The sequence below is a fragment of the Heloderma suspectum genome, chromosome 2 (genome assembly GCF_057233095.1).
Source record: "Heloderma suspectum isolate Gila_16-S chromosome 2, 16-S_ref, whole genome shotgun sequence".
In the NCBI taxonomy this organism is placed as follows: Eukaryota; Metazoa; Chordata; class Lepidosauria; order Squamata; family Helodermatidae; genus Heloderma; species Heloderma suspectum.
Window position 1 is genome coordinate 47,848,861 of NC_139459.1, and position 18,850 is coordinate 47,867,710.

The 18,850-nt window shown below is 40.1% G+C and overlaps 2 protein-coding genes across 4 annotated transcripts in view; both read right to left on the bottom strand.

Moving 5' to 3' along the window:
• The window catches only part of LOC146352191 (proteinase-activated receptor 1-like), a 28,253-nt gene extending 18,924 nt beyond the window's left edge, over positions 1-9,329 (bottom strand). Inside the window, exon 1 of the mRNA XM_084833432.1 lies at positions 8,886-9,329. Within this exon, the coding sequence (XP_084689558.1) occupies positions 8,886-9,198 (313 nt within the window). The 5' untranslated portion in view covers positions 9,199-9,329. The remainder of the gene's footprint in view (positions 1-8,885) is intronic.
• A 974-nt stretch (positions 9,330-10,303) lies between these two features.
• IQGAP2 (IQ motif containing GTPase activating protein 2) overlaps positions 10,304-18,850 on the bottom strand; it is a 235,731-nt gene continuing 227,184 nt past the window's right edge. For all 3 annotated transcript variants that reach the window (XM_084833431.1, XM_084833430.1, XM_084833429.1), the window contains 6 exons: positions 17,366-17,453; positions 15,593-15,805; positions 14,535-14,695; positions 13,366-13,506; positions 13,059-13,167; positions 10,304-11,169 (listed from right to left, as the gene is read on the bottom strand). In XM_084833431.1, the coding sequence (XP_084689557.1) occupies positions 11,056-11,169; positions 13,059-13,167; positions 13,366-13,506; positions 14,535-14,695; positions 15,593-15,805; positions 17,366-17,453 (826 nt within the window). In that variant the 3' untranslated portion in view covers positions 10,304-11,055. The remainder of the gene's footprint in view (positions 11,170-13,058; positions 13,168-13,365; positions 13,507-14,534; positions 14,696-15,592; positions 15,806-17,365; positions 17,454-18,850) is intronic.

An 18,850-nucleotide genomic window follows, 5' to 3' on the forward strand; every position in this document is an offset into this window, starting at 1 on the left:
CAATCTCACTATTAAACAATGATTATAAGATATTTGCAACAATTTTGGCAGAAAGGCTCAAGAAAATATTGCAGGAGTTTGTACATGAGGGCCAAAGTGGTTTCTTACCAAGAAGACAGATGAGAGATAATGTAAGAACGGTCTTGAATGTGGTGGAATATTTGGAAAAACATCCAGAAAAACAAGCAGCTCTGATCTTCTTAGATGCAGAGAAAGCATTTGATAATCTCAATTGGAAATTTTTTAATTAAGACCTTAGAATAACTGGACTTTGGAGACAACTTTATAAAATCGGTGAAATCGGTATATACCGATCAAAAGGCTCAAATAATTATAAATGGGGATCTGACTAAAGCTTGTGAGATACAAAGAGGAACAAGACAAGGCTGCCCATTGTTATTGCTGTTGTTTATATTGGTTCTAGAATTATTGAACAGAGATATAAGACAAGATGATCTAATTACAGGAATAAAGATTAAAAAGGAGAAATATAAGCTGAGGGCTTTTGCAGATGACTTGGTGTTTATGTTGGAAGAACCTTTAAAGGGAATTGAAATTTTAATTTATTTATTTTATTTATTTATTTTATTTCATTTCTATACCGCCCAATAGCCGAAGCTCTCTGAAATGAAAAAATTAAAAGGATTTAGAGCAGTGACAGGGTTCAAAGTTAATAAACAGAAAACAAAAATTTTAACAAAGAATATGAATGTTCAAGAAAAAAAAGTTGATGGATAAGACTGGCTTCCAAACTGAAAAGAAAGTAAAATATTTGGGAGTCCTTTTGACAAATATGAATTGTATGCTTTTTCAAAATAACTGTGTTAAAGTGTGGAATGAAATTAAACAAGACCTATTAAAATGGGAAAAATTACAACTATCACTTTTGGGAAGAATTGCAACGATCAAAATGAATGTATTACCTAGAATGTTATTTTTGTTTCAAATGATACCCATTATTACATCGGATTTACCTTTTAAGCAGTGGCAGAGGGATATAACGAAGTTTATATGGCAAGCAAAAAAACCAAGAGTTAAAATAAAAATTTTACAAGATGCAAAGGAAAGAGGTGGCTTGGGATTACCAGATTTTAAAACCAATTTTTCTGCCTGCTGCTTGATGTGGATGAAGGAATGGGTGACGTTGAAAAATAGAAGACTTTTAGAACTAGAAGGACATGAATTAAGATACAGGTGGCATGGTTATTTGTGGTATGATAAAACAAAAGTGAATGTAGATTTTAATAATCACTATATAAGAGGGCTGTATTAAGAATTTGGAATAAATATAAATTAAGGTTCTATCAAAAAATACCACGTTGGATATCTTCACAAGAAGCAATGCATAGAAGAGAATTTGATAGTATGCATAAATGGATAAGATATAATGATTTACTGGAACTGTTACAAGGGGAATATGTTAAAATCAAGGGAAAGCTTATTGGAAGAGGATGAGATGGCTAGATAGCATCACCAATGCAATGAATATGAACTTGAGCACACTCTGGGAGAGAGCGGAAGACAGGAAGGCCTGGTGTGCTATGGTCCATGGTGTCATGAAGAGTTGGACACGACTTAACGACTGAACAACATGTATGTCAGTGGTTATCATATTTGCAACTTAAAGAAAGGTTTAAAATAGATGAGAAAAATGGTGGATTTGAACAAACAGAATCTGAGTTTGAAACAGTACTGTGTACAAATTATGAACAAGTTATTGCTAAACTGTATAAATTACTGTTATGGTATGAGACAGAGGATGAACAAGTAAAAGATTGTATGATAATATATAATATATTATATAATATATAAATGGAAGAGTGGGAAAATATGTGGGGAGAAGACTGAAAATTTACGTTATATACAAATCTTAAAGAGAACTTTTATACGATAATGTATAGATGGTATATGTCACCGTTTAAATTGTCTAAAATGTATAAAGGTGTTTCTGGAAAATGTTGGAAATGTGAAGACCAGGAAGGAACTTGTTATCATTTATGGTGGTCTTGTAAAAAAGCTAAAACATTTTGGAAACCAATACAGTCTTTAGCTCAAAGAATATTAAAGACTACTATAGAACTAAAGCCAGAAACTTTTTTATTGGGACTAACAGATAAATATGTAAAAGAGAAGGGGGGAACCCCCTTTCTCTACGTGACAATGACTGCAAGGTTATTGTATGCACAAAAGTGGAAGAATGAAACAATACCAACTGTGAGCAAGAGGATCATGAAAATGATGGAACAGGCAGAGATGGCAAAACTTTTTATTATAATTAAAGAAGGGTCAACAACTAAATTTATGTTAGATTGGAAACCTTTTATAGAATTTGTACAAGAAATAGAGAAAAATTATATCTATGTATGTGGATTTTGAACTTTGAGATGGTAGATTCTCTTTTTTCTGGTGTTGTTAAAATTAGGAGAAAGGAGATAATGTCTGTGAACTCAATGTATGATATACAACTAAGAGAAGAACTAGAGGATAATAATAATAATAATAATAATAATGATAATAATAATAATCATCATCATCATCATTTGTTGTCTAAGGGGAGCCAAAGGTAGATATCTTACAATCTTAAGAGATATTTTAGTGTATGTGTATTATTGTTGTGTTTCTGTTGTTGCTGTGTTTTGTTTTTCTTTAAAAAAAAAGACATATCAAAAGAAAAAGAAACAAAGGCTAATAGTCTCTTAGCAGGCTAAGAAAAATATTGCCTTCTTCCAAGGGGAATGACAGAAGGAGGGTCAGAATGATCCATTCCTCCTCTGCTTGTTGTTGTTGTTCAGTCGTTTAGTCGTGTCCGACTCTTCGTGACCCCATGGACCATAGCATGCCAGGCCTTCCTGTCCTGCGCTCTCTCCCGGAGTGTGCTCAAGTTCATATTCATTGCATCGGTGATGCTATCTAGCCATCTCATCCTCTGCCGTCCCCTTCTCCTTTTGCCTTCAGTCTTTCCCAGCATCAGGGTCTTTTCCAGAGAGTTTTCTCTTCGCATTAGGTGGCCAAAATATTTGAGCTTCAGCTTCACTATCTGTCCTTCCAATGAGCACTCAGGGTTGATTTCCTTTAGGATTGACTTATTTGACCTCCTTGCAGTCCAGGGGACTTGTAAGAGTCTTCTCCAGCACCACAGTTCGAAAGCATCAATTCTTCGGCGCTCAGCCTTCCTTATAGTCCAGCTCTCACAGCCATACATTACTACTGGGAAAACCATAGCTTTGATTAGACGGACCTTTGTCGGCAAGGTGATGTCTCTGTTTCTTACTATGCTGTCTAGGTTTGCCATAGCTTTCCTCCCAAGGAGCAAGCATCTTTTAATTTCATGGCTACAGTCACCGTCTGCGGTGATCTTGGAGCCCAAGAAAGTAAAATCTGTCACTGCTTCCATTTCTTCCCCTTCTATATGCCAGGAAGTGATGGGGCCAGATGCCATGATCTTTGTTTTTTTAATGTTGAGTTTCAAACCAGCTTTTGCACTCTCCTCTTTCACCCTCAACAAGAGGCTCTTGAGATCCTCTTCGCTTTCTGCCATTAGGGTGGTATCGTCTGCATATCGGAGGTTGTTGATAATTCTCCCGGCAATCTTAATTCCGACCTCTGATTCATCCAACCCGGCATTTCTCATGATGTACTCTGCATATAAGTTAAATAAGCAGGGTGACAATATGCAGCCTTGTCGTACTCCTTTCCCAATTTTGAACCACTTGGTTGTTCATTGTGTGGTTCTTACTGTTGCTTCTTGACCCTCATACAGGTTTCTCAGGAGACAGGTAAGGTGGTCTGGTACTCCCATCACTTTCAGAATTTGCCACAGTTTGTTGTGATCCACACAATCAAAGGCTTTAGCGTAGTCAATGAAGCAGAAAGAGACGTTTTTCTGGAATTCTCTTGCTTTCTCCATGATGCAGCGAATGTTGGCGATTTGATCTCTAGTTCCTCTGCCTCTTCAAAACCCAGCTTGTACTTCCAGTAGTTCTCGGTTCGCATACTGCTGAAGCCTAGCTTGTAAGATTTTGAGCATAACCTTGCTGGCATGTGAAATAAGCGCAATTGTGCGGTAGTTTGAACACTCTTTGGCGTTGCCCTTCTTTGGAATTGGAATGTAAACTGACCTTTTCCAGTCTTGCGGCCATTGTTGAGTGTTCCAAATTTGTTGGCATATTGAATGCAACACTTTAACAGCATCATCTTTTAGGATTTTAAATAGCTCAGCTGGAACACTATCATCTCCACTAGCTTTGTTGTTAGTAATGCTTCCTAAGGCCCACTTGACTTCACTCTCCAGGATGTCCGGCTCAAGTTCAGTGACCACACTATCATGGCTATCAGGGACATTAAGATTTTTCCTGTATAGTTCTTCTGTGTATTCTTTCCACCTCTTCTTAATCTCATCTGCATCTGTTAGGTCCCTGCCTTCTTTGTCCTTTATCATGCCCATCTTTGCACAAAACGTTCCCTTGAGATCTCCCATTTTCTTGAAGAGGTCTCTAGTCTCAACCATTCTGTTGGTTTCCTCGATTTCTTTGCATTGTTCATTTAAGAAGGCCTTCTTGTCTCTCCTTGCTATTCTCTGGAACTCTGCATTCAGTTGGGTATATCTTCCCCTTTCTCCCTTGCTTTTCGCTTCCCTTCTTTCCTCAGCTACTTGTAAAGCCTCATCAGACAGCCACTTGGCTTTCTTGCAGTTCTTTTTCTTTGGGATGGATTGAGTTACTGCCTCCTGAACAATGTTACGGACCTCCATCCATAGTTCCTCAGGCACTCTGTCTATCAGGTCTAAACCCTGAATTCTATTCCTCACCTCCACTGTATATTCATAAGGGATATGATTTAGGTCATACCTGAATGGTTTAGTGGTTTTCCCTACATTCTTCAATTTAAGCCGAAATTTTGCAACAAGCAGCTCATGATCTGAGCCACAGTCAGCTCCAGGTCTTGTTTTGACTGACTGTATAGAGCTTCTCCATCTTTGGCTGCAAAGGACATAATCAATCTGATTTCGATATTGACCATCTGGTGATGTCCATGTGTAGAGTCGTCTCTTGTGCTGTTGGAAAAGAGTGTTTGCTATGATCAGCGTGTTCTCTTGGCAAAACTCAATTAGCTTTTGTCCTGCTTCATTTTGTGCACCAAGGCCATGCCTGTCTGTTATCCCGGTGATTTCTTGACTTCCTACTTTAGCATTCCAATCCCCTGTGATGAAGAGGACATCTTTTTTTGGTGTTAGTTCTAGAAGGTGTTGTAGGTCTTCATAGAACCGATCAACCTCAGCTTCTTCGGCCTCAGTGGTTGGGGCGTAGACTTGAATTACTGTGATGTTGAATGGTTTGCCTTGGATTCGTACTGAGATCATTCTATCATTTTTAAGATTGTACCCCAGTACTGCTTTTCCCACCCTTTTGTTGACTATGAGTGCTACTCCATTTCTTCTAAGGGATTCTTGCCCACAATAGTAGATATGATGGTCACCTGAATTAAATTCGCCCATGCCTGTCCATTTTAGTTCACTGATTCCCAAGATGTCGATGTTCAATCTTGCCATCTCATGTATGACCACCTCCAGCTTACCTTGATTCATTGATCTGACATTCCAGGTTCCTAAACAATATTGTTCTTTACAGCATCGGACTTTCTTTTCACCACCAGACACATCCACAGCTGAGTGTCCTTTCGGCTTTGGCCCAGCCGCTTCACTCTTTCTGGCGCTACTTGGAAATACCCTCGGCTCTTCCCCAGTAGTATATTGGACACCTTCCGACCTGAGGGGCTCATCTTCCGGCGTCATATCTTTTAGCCTTGTGATACGTTGCATGGGGTTTTCTTGGCACGAATACTGGAGTGGGTTGCCATTTCCTTCTCTAGTGGACCACATTTTGTCAGAACTCTCCGCCATGACCTGTCCGTCTTGGGTGGCCCTGCACAGCATAGCTTATGGCTTCACTGAGTTACGCAAGCCCCTTCGCCACAACAAGGCGAAATCCATGAAGGTGCATTTCTGAGGATGGGGCAATCTTTTCTCTGAGGCTAGCGCAGACACCAAGGCGGGTGGAAGAGATGAAGCCATACAGGCACTTGCCTGCATTTGAATTTCTGGTTGGCTATGACAAGAGATGTCAAGGCCTGGGAGAAATTTGGAAAAATGGGAGGGGACACACATCCCCCCCTTTTTTTTCCAAGGACCATTTTTGTTTTTTTTCTGAAAAATTTCAGCCTTTACTGAAATTAAAGTAAATTCACACATCCCCCCCCCATGAGTTCTAAAAACTATGTAATAAGAACAATTTTATAGAAAGACTAGAGATGTAAAATGTCTGGAAATAATGAAGCCATGGGGAAAAATATATTTTTAAATCTTCTCTGTAAGATTCCCAGTACAGTTAGTTATTTCATTCGTTATTAAAATTATTGATCTTTTACTGATATACATTTATGCTCAGTTTCTCAACATGAGAGTAGAGTAACCATTGTGCATTTTTCACAGTAAATGTGCATTCTTGACAGTTTGGGTTTTATTCTATAGAGTCCTGTGTTTCTGGGCTTCTTCTGGTTAGATGCTTTAGCTGTCATTTAATGTAGTTCTAATCTATTCAAACAATAATTACAAATTTACTGAGTTTACTTTTAAAGGTTTTAAAATATAATTATAGTTGTATGAGCAAACTCATAAAAAAGTCATACATAGAATAACTTTAGGAGCAAAAAGGCTGCTTTATCTTCCTAAGGCAGCCCTTCCCAACCTAGTGCCCTCTGGACTACAGTGCCCTGGGCATTGACCATGCTGTCTGAGGCTCCAGATATTTTGCTGAAGTCCAAAATATCTGGAGGTCACTAGGTTGGGGAAGGCAACAAAGTGACTTTATATCTGTAAAGAGTGCTAAAAAACATAAGTATTACTTATTTTTTCCATTCTTCCAAAATTTCAAATTTTTCTGGGAAAAACACAGAAAAAATGTGGTTGTTTTTTCCCCATGGCCTCAAAATTTCCGGAAATGTTACATCTCTACCTATGGCTATCAGGTGAGTTGTTAAATACAAGGGTGCAGTAGGTGAACCTACAACAACTTTTCAGGTCTTCAAAAGATAGCACAAATGACCAGCACAGGATCTGTTACACTTAGAATTAATGATTATAGTAAACATACACAAAAATCAGAAAATATTTCCTGTTGAGCAATATACTTATTTTGATGAAGAAAATAAGCATAATGAACAAGCTATGCTTCAAATTACTGAAGTGAAAAAATAAATTACATGGCAGGTCAAACAATGGATCTCCTCATGTTCTGCATCCTATTCTTTCGTGATAGTGCTGTAGTAGACTGTAACACTGCCATTTGGCTGCTTACTGCCACTGATATTAATGAGATTTAAGTAGCCTAAAGACTCTGCAGGACTTCAACCTTCTGTTGTTCTTATGTAGTTCTGGAAGTTATTCCCTAACAAGCAAAACATAAGAGCAGCCTGGATTAAAAAAGTTATCTAGTCCAGCATTCTGTTCCCACAGTGTCCAGCCAGCTGCCTGTGGAAAACCCACAAGCAGGATATGAGTGCAAGAGCCTTGCTATTCAAGCCTCCACCCTTGTTGTTGTTCAGTCGTTAAGTCGTGTCCGACTGTTCGTGACCCCATGGACCATAGCACGCCAGGCCTTCCTGTCCTCCGCTCTCTCTCGGAGTGTGCTCAAGTCCATATTCATTGCATCGGTGACGCTATCTAGCCATCTCATCCTCTGCCGTCCCCTTACCCTTGCTGTTCCCCAATAACTGGTATACAGAGGCACATTGCCTCCAATAATGGAGGTGATATATAGGCATCATAACTATTAGCCATTAATAACCCTGTCCTCCATAAATTTGTCCAACCCCCTTTTAAAGCCATCCAAGTTGGTGGCCATCACTACCTCTTGTGCTAGCGAATTCCATAGTAGAACTATGCGCTCCTTGAAGAAATACTTCCTTTTGACTGTCTTGAATCCCCCTCCATTCAGCAGAATTTGGTGACCCCAGGAATCTAGAAAAGCTGCTAAAAGCTTCAAAGCTTCTGTTTTCTATGGGAATTGTAGGCTGCAATTCTGTGCACTCTTGCCTGGGTACAAAACCCTCCGAACTTAATGGGATTTCCTTCTGAGTAGGCATGCCTAAGATTACGCTCTGGAGCAGCCCTCCCCAACCTAGTGCCCTTCAGATGTGTTGGACGACTACAACTCCCAGCCAGGGTATCTGGAGGGCTCCAGGTTGAGGAAGGATGCCGCAGAGCGTCTAGACGCAAATGTCATAAATCTAGAGATGGCGAGGCGGCGGGGGAGAGAAGAGGCTTCTAAGAGCCCCCCGCAAAAAAACAACACAATGTCTCCCGTCCCCGCAATCCTCTAGGCGCACTGGAGTAACATGATGCATTCCTGCCGCCACCTTTGCTCTGTCGGGACTATTTCCTTCATATATTGCAGGCGCTCCGCGAGCAGCGCCGCGCTCTTCACCTCGGGGAGCTGAGAAAGTCGCCGACTTTTGCGCACTGGGAAAAGGACACGGAAACCGGGCGCGGAGGAGGAGGAGGAAGAGCGGTTCCGAGGCTGGCCGAATCCCAGTCCGACGACACGACACGCGGTTTTTCCCGGCGGCGCTGCGCCGCCTATCAATGGGATTTGGCTCTCCAGGAAATGTAGGCTATCCACGCGGGGCCGCAGCCTGAGTTTGCTGCAAACTCGACCGGCTGAGGAGGGGTCTTCAGGATCAAGAGGAGTCCCACCGAGGTGCCTGCCGTGGCCCCGATTCGCCCCCTCAGCAGCGCTGGAATCTTGCCCAGAAAGATGGCTGGCCTGCCGCCCCCTCCCACCCTCCTCCATGTCCACCCAGAACTCCGTTGCCCCCCGCCTCATGCCTACCGTTTCGCGCCGACGGAAGGGAGAGCACCGCGCTGCTGCCCAGCAGTAACAGCAGGACGACGAGCGGCTGCCCCATGGCCGCCTCCTCACGCGGCAAGGACCGAGCGAGCGGCCCCACGCATCCAGCTCCGGCCGCCTCAAGAGTCCTCGGCGGCAGCGGCGAGCAAGTCCGTGGGAGAAAAGGGCGATGCGAGCGCCACGGGGAGACCGAGGACGCCCGCCGCCGAGGAGGCGGCCCGCAGAGATAACGACCGCCCCAAAGCCGGGGCGGGAGGACGGAGCCTGAGCAAAATCCGCCTCCCGCCTCCGCCATCGGTTCGCCCGCTGCCGGCCCCCTCCAAGTAGACCCCCGCTCGGTATGGAACGAGGACGAGAATGGCGTCTTTTCCAGGGTCTGCGTACTGTCCTTCTATCTTGCTCCCAGAGGGTTTACATCTCTCTCTCAATTAAAAATGCAGTGGAGGCTGGTGGCTCCGATTTCGGTCGGGCTGTAAACCAATTCTGGGTTTCAGTCAGAACCAGCCAGAATTCTAAAGGACCTATCCAAGGTACTGCACCCAATCTCCAAAATGGGGGTTTAGCACCCTGGATAGCTCCTTTGGAGTTCTGGCTGGTTCTGACGGAAATCCAGAGTGTATTCACAGCCCTATAGAAATTGGAGCCACCAGCCTCCACTGTTAAAATGTAAATTCCTTGGAAGAGGAGAAAAGGTGGGATAGACATGTAATAAATACATAAATAAAAATAAAAGCCACTTTTATTGGTAGATTTTAATGGTTCTACCTTATATCCCAATATTCCATCAAAGAGGCCCTTTGAATGTCTTTTATTTTGTCAGTCTAATAAAACCATTCCAGTGGAGCCTAGCAGCTCCTATTTCAGCGGGGCTGTGAAGCTGCTCTGGGGTCCAATCAGAACTCTAAAGGATCTATCCAAGGGGATTGGGGCCATTCTGGGGATTGGGGCCAGCCCCTTGGATAGCTCCTTTAGAGTTCTGACTAAAACAGCCCCACTGAAATAGGAGCCACCAGCCTCCACTGAACCATTCACTCAGGCACCCCTGAACCAGGTGATTCACTTCTCTTCACACACTCTCATTCTGGGGCAGCAATTCACTGTGAGAAATGTAATGCAGGCATTTGGTGATGGTGGGAAATGCTACCCTTGTTACTGTGAGATGAAGGTAGGGGATGAGGAGGATGCTACCTTGGCTTTGGAGTCAATTCCTGCTCCTCCCAAGCCTCCCCAGAATTTAGGGGATGTAGCTTATCTTTGGAAATGGAATAGGAATCTTCTTCAGACAACTCCTGAGGTTCCTGCTCTTGCACAACCAGTCACAGTAGCACTACACAACAATTACTAATCACACACACATTGGGAATTAAAGAACTACCTATAATATTGAAAGGAAAACATTTAAAAACCAACTTGATGCTGATTTATTGCATTTTATTTGTGGATTTTTTCTTTTCTTACAAAAAAAAGACAGGCACAATTTATTTATTTAAAATACCTCAAGTACATTGCAAAAAACTGATCACTGTTCAAACTGCCCCTTTATACTTAAATTAAAAGGCTGTATATAGAAGATTTCAATGAGACAGTAGTGCATTTTTAGTAGGAATGACTTGAAAAATATATATTTTATACAGTAAATGTTAAATTTATAATTACCTATAAAAACTTTGAATTGCACAATAATTCACTTTACAGTTGACAGGTCTCTGAAAAACACCATAGCATTTAAGAAATATTTGCTACAGCTATTAGACACACAAATTAGGATTTATTTTTCTTATGAATAATCATATAAAGGGAACTATATTTGGTAATTAGGGTATATAATTTTTAGTGGGAAAGGATTCCTATATATGCTGTTCAAATAAAGGCCCTGCATATTTAAAAAAAATCAGACACACAATTTTTGGATGCCACTAAATTACATCTTTTTAAATTGAGTACCAACACCACAGAAATCTGGAAGCGTTTTAAGTTGATTTGTATTTTCTTATTTTACTACTGTATTATCAAAGGATGAAAAAGGCACGTAAGTACATTCTTCTGGACTTCCTTGAAGAAAGGTCTGCTGTATAATAGCTTCAAATAATTAAAACACGAAGACCCAGAACTTGGACTTGATTTGAAGGAGAGTCCACGATATCATCAGTCTTCATTTTCCATAGAATTTCTTGTTCAGCAGGAATATGAGGAGGTTTACATTCACTTTAGCTTTATCAAACATTTTCATTACAGAGACGCCTTCATACTGCATTTGAAGCAAATCCTATAATAATGAAGAAAATTATTTAAGTAACTTTTTGGAAGTCTAGATATTTTAACACATTTTAAATAGGGTGCCTTAAAATGCATATAATTATACGGAAAAGTAGTAAAAATGTAAACACAGTCAAAAATCCCCTCACCCCAAGTGCTGCATGTGTCAAAATTCAACACTTATTTCAAATCCAGAGAAAACTAAACATAAAACAAAAGCCTCAGAACCATACGTAAGTTAGTTGATACAGCAAGAATAAATCAGGCACAGTCAACAAGCACATAGAACAAGTGTATATTAAAATGCACTCAGCTCCTTTGTATGAGACCACAAATCCTCATTTTTGATAGGGTCATTTTCTCCATTAATGCAGTGGTAGAGCTCAGCCAATAAAGATGCAGACTTATACTTTCTTCCTTGGGCTGCACTTTGAAAATTACTAATTAATTAGTAAAAACAAACAGCCTTGTAGCACCTTAAGGAGTAACACATCTGCTTTTTGTGAAGTGGGTAGTGGGCATAATTCAACTTTAAAATGCTGTAAGACCCTTCGTTGTTTTTGCTGCAAGAGACTAACATGGCTACCCCTCTGGAAATTCACTCATTAACAGTCCAAGAGTATTATCTCAATAGTAAGATGACAATAGGCATAATCCATTCAAATGACTTGGAGCTGAGCAAGAAATGGTGCAGTGTAGTAGGTATAAAAGGGTGAGCTGAGGTTCCCAATGAAAATCTAATATCAACTGTAAACTCACTAATGGTAGAATCCTATGCATGTTTAGACAGAAAAAAGTCCTACAACTCCCAGAATTACACAGGTAGGACTTCTTTTTCTGTCTAAACATGCATGGCATTGCACCCCAAGGAGCCTCAGGGAAGCCACTAATTCTCAGCTGCGGTGCCCTTCCCTTCCTCTGCAGTATGGGGATAATAACAGCTTAACTTAGTGCTATTGGATTGCATTACTGTGATAACATATATGTGAAATGTTCTGAACACTCCGTATGCACTACATAATACTAAGGTTAAAGTACCTGTAAGAGCTTGCTTCATTTATAGCACTTAGCTTCCATTCAACTTTCTATGCACTTCTATTAATAACATGTCAAGACAACTTAAAAATCTAGACCTCTTCCTGTATTTGTAATGCACTGGCCCTTATCTAGGAAGGTAGTCAAATGGCCCTGAATAGCCTTTGCTAGAATGGGTTGTAGGTCTGTGTTCCCTGCTCTGTTTTCTTTAATGTGGCCAAGATACGTGCTTCAGCATTGGAAAGGGGTAGGGCATTGTCTGAACAAGAAACCAAGACAAAAGTGCTCCCCAAATAGTAAGGCACTGTGAGTGGTAGCAATAGGGTATTGCTGATTTTCTACCAGCCCACCTCTAAAACAAAATTGTGTAAACATTTTTGAAACTTCACAAAATTGTGCATTAGCACTGGGAGATGGTAAAGATTATTGCTAGCAACAACACAGGAGTTATCTAATCAATGCCCATGACACTTGCACAATTTCTTTCCACACAGTACACTATAATATGTTGCTCTAGTCTAGATGGAGGGAAAGATGTTTGGATGTCTCATAACAAATGAGTAACAACCATGGCAAATTTCCAAAGAACTACTTTGGGCATGGCTAGTGAGATTTTTACTTTTTATTTTTCAAACCAGAGACCTTTGTGTTTAAAAAAAAAAAAACAAACTACTTTGGAAAGTCTTCTTCATTTCAAAAGTTGTGTTGAAAATGTGTTGACATATGGCATGGGGGCTGTCAAGGTACACAAGTTTCAGGGCTCTTTGGATCCTTGGCTATCCCCGCCCCCCATAAATTCAGTCTAGAAAATGAAGCACACGTATGGCTTACAAGTTATTTTATAATTAAAAAAAGAAGATTGACCTGAAAATGGAGCTGCACCTTTTCCATCTCCACGCCCAGGAATTTAGCTTTGATATCAAAGTCACCCACCTCTTCACCAGGGGTAATCTCGAACATCACATTCTTAAATCTTAGTAGAGAAAAAAAATTATCATTTACATAGATATTGTATGCTAAAAAGTTATTGAGTTAAAAATTACAAACACAAATGAAATTAAGCAATTCTAAAATTCAAAATCCAAAACCAAGTTATTAAATATTTAATCCAAACAATTTAACAGGTAACTGGCAGAGCTAATACTCTGAACAGACCCAGTGCAAAACCTACTGGTTAGGCTGAAGTTCATCAATTCCTAGTATAACCCCCTTTTCATGTAGCCTTGCTGCTGTGTACTTCAGTGAAATATGCTTAAGCTTGTTTGCTTTCTCCTCTTGTTTTCCATTTAACTTGATTGATCTCCGGGAATTTCTGTAAAATGGAAAAGATGTATGTAGATGTTAGCCCACGCAGGCAGAGTATTTTCCCTTCTCTTGTTTAGTAAAGGCTGAAGTTCTTGGGTTCAAGTTTTGAACAATTTATCACACTAATCTCTCTCCTACACTGCATCTTTAAGAACAAAGGCAGCCACAATTTTTCCCCCATAAGGTTTACTAGGAACATCACTGAGAAAATAGTATTAATGACTAAAAGAAGTATTATCAAAGGACTGGGGAATGGATCATCACCCCACCCCCATGCTTTCATTAGTCACTACTGCTGCCTGAATGAGCAAGGAGCTTCAGGATGTCCAGCTGCCTGGGTGACAAGATGTCCTACCCCTTAAGGCAGGGATGGAGAACATGTGACCTCCAGATGTTATTGGAATGCAACTCCCATGATCTCTTACCATTGGCTCTGTTGGCTAGGACTGACATGAGCTGCAGTTCAACAACATCAGGGGGGCCACAATTTGCCCACCCTGGCCTAGGGTATGGGTGAGGAACCTGTGGCCATTAAGATTACTGTTGGGCTCCCAACTCCCATCATACCAGCCAGCATGGCCAATAGATGGGAGTTGTCCAAACTCTGGACAGCCACAGGTTCCCCTCTCCTACCCTAGGGCATCCACCAACTAGGGCTGTACCACCACACAGACTGCTGGCACAATCAGTTCTTATTACTTGCTTAGGAGGGATGGATGGAATAACCAATTCTTGGTAACCTGTTCCAACAGATAAATACTATCAGAGATCATAGCACAGATCAGTTGCTTCACAAATGAAGTTATTTATACGAAAAATATACAGAATGATCCTAAAGTCTTATTGCTAAAAGATTTTTCATTGCATTATTTAAACATTCAGTAATCTATTTAGTGATGTCCAGCCCAACTCATATATTCTGATCAGCATGGGACAGTTTTGGTTTTAGTTAATGCTATAACTCAATAACAATGAAGCTTTCCATCTGTGATGGTAACGCTTTGAACTTTCTTTAAAAGAAACAAAATCACTCACTTTCTTGTCAAATTATCTAAACAGGTTTTAATGTAAGTGTTGTAATAATTTATTTGATCTTCATAAAAAGCTTTCTTGGAATTGAGCGCATTCAATGTCTGCTGGAGTTTCACCAATTCTGCTTTTCGATGTTGTCTGTATCTTCTTTGATTTCTGATATCCTAAAGGATTTTTGGGGGAGAAAAAAGTAATTCATTAATGATTTCTCTCTTTAATCCTGCAAACCTAAGCCTCAAAACAAATATATAATACTGGTTTTGACCTTTACAGATGTAGTCAGGTTTTTCATTTAGTTGCTGGGGAAACTACATAAAACTTACTTAGGGACTGCCTGGGGAATGCAGGGAGTTCTAGGACTTTTTTCTGGCTAAACATACATAGAATTGTGACCTTAAATATTGAAAACACCTCAGTAATATGCAAGTGCCATAAGCCACTACAAAGGCTCAATATTGGGACATATGAAACAAACATACATGGAACAGCCATTATGCAGTCTGCATTTCACTTACCACTGAATAACTGAAAGAGTCCTCATAAATTTGGGGGGGGGGGCTTTCCAAATTAGTATGTTGTTTCTAAACAGACTTGAACTCCAACAACCTTTTTCCTAGAAATTAAGTACTAATTTTGGGGGTTGGACTCGATGGTCTTGTAGGCCCCTTCCAACCCTACTATTCTACTATTCTATGATACTAAAGCTATACCATGCTGGCCATCCCCCTGTTTACTTCTGTTACTAATAGTTCTTTACTAAGCTAATTAAGACAGCCCTGCACTATGTACATAGACAGAACTTGAAAGTTGGTAGAGCTATAGTAGAAATATAATGTCTAATATATTTGAAAGTTGACCAACAAATACTACTCTGTGCATGCAATCCATAACTTTCATTTATTAATTGAAGTTAACTGAATTATCCTCATGCATGCTGTAGTACAGTTTTCTCTATAATACAGATTGCAGTGATCTGGGACAGTATTTTCTCTTTAGCATGAACTAATATCCAGGATGAAAGGGGAGAAATAGTTGGAGAAGTTTAACAATATTCCACCAACCTTTGCTATTTCATTGATGATTTCTTGGTACTTATTTTCTGATGAAACCAGTCCAGCCTGTTCCAGTGTCCGGAGGTTCCTCTGGATTTTCCTTTTCTTTTGCTCTAACGGTAGCTGCCCTTCTTCAAGAATAGATCGACTGTGTTTCATTTTCTCTGGAGTTTTAGAATCCAAAATTGCACGTTTTTCTATTACTTTTAAGTGCTCAGCTTCCTAAGAGAAAGAGCAGTTTACACCTTTATACAAATAAGGAAGCACATTAACTATGTATAGTTCATAGACTCACAGCTGTATGACCTTCCTACAAGGATTAGAAAGCTTGTGTGTTCGGGTCACTGCTTGGGACTGAGCATGCAGTTTTCCTGTTCCATGTGCAGGAACCCAGTAGCTAGAAGATACATAAAGCACCATCCAGTCCAGTGGATGCCAAACTCTTGGCAAGGGCACCAAATCTGTTTCTACTGACAAGAAACTTCTTTAGCGAAACTCGACTCAGGGGTGTTCTTGCTGACAAAAACAAAGTCTGGATCCAATCCATTGTTTCTTACCCTATTCTGAGGAGGATAGGATGAATGATGGTCACCCTCCTTCTGACGTATCCTCTCTTAGCTTTCTTTTCTTTTGTTTAAATGTGCCCAGTTTATTTCTTTAACTGTTTTTTTCTGCTTTTCAGCCAGAACTGGTTCCAAATTTCCTGCAGCCTTTCCTGTAATTATGGGTCTTCTAGAAATGTCTCTCCCACTCCAAATCTTTTCTCTTGCTTATATAGTATTCCAAAAATATCTCACAAGCACTTCATTGTATGTTTACTTCCTTACACTGATTCTTGAAGATTTTGAAGATTGACAATCCCGAAATACATAAAAGATTTTAAAACACAAATATTCCCACATAGTTCCCACATTTTCCCAGACAGTTATTTGTTTTTGCTACATAGCCAAATAAACTTAAGTTAAAATGTTTCATTTAATGTACAAAGCCCATCAAAATATCCTGGAGCATTCAGTGAAGCATCAACATGGGATTTTGCACTTGTTAAACCAAGCATTTTGAGGTTATATGCAGGAAACACCTGATGTGAAGTGTGATCTGAACCCCTCAGGTTTTTTTTTCACCTATTGTTTTTATAATTGTAGATTTTTCACTGCATTTTAAAATGGCATTTTAGTTTTTTAACTGGCTGTAATCTGACCAGAGAACATTAGTTATTGGGTGGATTAGAAATGTACTAAATAAAGAAAGAAATCTTAAACATTTGCATTTGGAGAAGTCACAACAGAAATCACTAAAATACTAGAGCTGACATTCTACAATGGGAGAAAGCTGTGGATCCAGTGATTGTAAAAAGCTATTTGCAATAGTTATGTTTGCAAGCTGACCTATTTAGAGAGAGGTTATCCAAACTTTATCAAGAGCTGGTGTGGTGTAGTGGCTAGATTCCCTGAGTCAATTCTGACAAACCCAGGTACAAATCCCTACTCAGCCATAAAGTCTGGGCTTGGGCCTCTGACATTTTCTCAGGCTAAGTTATCTCACAAGGCTGTTGTAAGGATAAAACTGGAATTGTGGAGGGGGCGGGGGGAAGAGAAGAATCACATGTGCCATCCGAAATCCCTTGGAGATAGGGCAGTATATAAATGTAATGAGTAGATAATATTCAGTTACATTTATTCACTGGAAGGGAAAGAGCTAGCTTTCATTAACCATACACTTGTTTTTTACAATGCTCTCTCAGGATTAAGTCTTCAGAATCATACGAAAGATGTTAGTTACCTGAGGTTCAGATGCTGGTGTTTCCAAGATTTTTGCAAGTGACTCTCCGGGCTGGGCTCTTATCACATCAACAATAAGCCTTTTTGTCCTTAGTGGAAAAATTAAAACAATTTGATTTCACAGAAAGGCATTTTACAATGCAGTCCTATGCCTGTTTACTCGGAAAAATCCCATGGTGTTCAGTGCGGCTTATTCCTAGTTCGTGTGCATGGGATTTCAGCTTTAGTGTCTTAAGGCACAATCCTATGCATGTTTAGACAGGAAGAAGTCCCACAACTCCCAGCGTTCCCCAGCCAGGCATGGCTGACTGGGGAATGCTGGGAGTTGTAGGACTTCTTTCTGTCTAAACATGCATAGGATTGCACCCTTAAGGGTTTAAATATAAGCAAAACCAAAAGCTCTTTTTGCTGGCAATGTTCACTCCATGTAAAATATCTGTTTTATGAATGGAAGTGACAGAACTAGTGGGCCCTCACAGAAATCTAATGGAGGAGTGTTGATGTTGGGGTGTTGATGCTCTGAGCCTTGACTTATGCTCATCCTGTACATATGTGTAAATAAACCATGTATCACAAAAACTTCAGAAGCCTCTAGTGACCTCATTCCAAGGAAGTAAAACCCCGGGTTAATGCTTGAGCCCCTGATGCTCTCGCCACTCAGAGAAATTGTGTGGGAGGGCATAACGCTATGTTTACTGTTGATTTTATTGTTTTTACATTGTATGTTGCTGTGGGTACTTTCAGTAGAACTGACACTGAAATGCTACAAATAAAGAATGCTCCTCAGTCCTGCTTACCTGGTACTGCCCAGCTGGATACATTTAGGAGATAAGCTAACATCGTTTATATGCCCAGACTTTTAATGACTCTAGAGTTGATGCTACTGTTTGTAGGTTTTATTGTTATTTGTATTGTTTTATTTTCTTTCTGCTATTTTATTAACTGTACTGTTAGTGATTTTTTTTAAAAAAACAGTGCCATCTGTTTATTGTCATTTTAACTGAACTCATGGAAGCCAGCTTGAAATTTGTTTAGTTATAACATCGGGTAGAGTTTTTGAGAAACGTAATACTGCTCCCTGCAGCCACCACCATGGGCATAGAACTTGGAGTGGGGGTGGGATGAAGAAGAGTAAAGTAGATAAATAGACAAGGCTGCCAGAGAATCCTAGTTCTCCCTTACCACAGGGAAACGATTAAAATATGGAGTGGGTGTGGGAGGACTTTAGAACTTGCAAAAATTATGTAGGACATGGCTAAACAGCTCTGTTCTCTTGGTTTATAAATGACAACAGAGGATAAAAGCCTAACTTAATTTTGGCCATATTTACTCAGAATATAGGCCTGCATTTTTGTTGTTCAAGACAGTACTTCCAGTACCCTTTTTAGCAGTGTAAAATCCAAGGCAGATGTTTCCTTTGGTTTCCTGTAAAGTCTAATCTATATCCTGCTATTCAGTTTCCTTTTCATACAACCTTATCATGGAA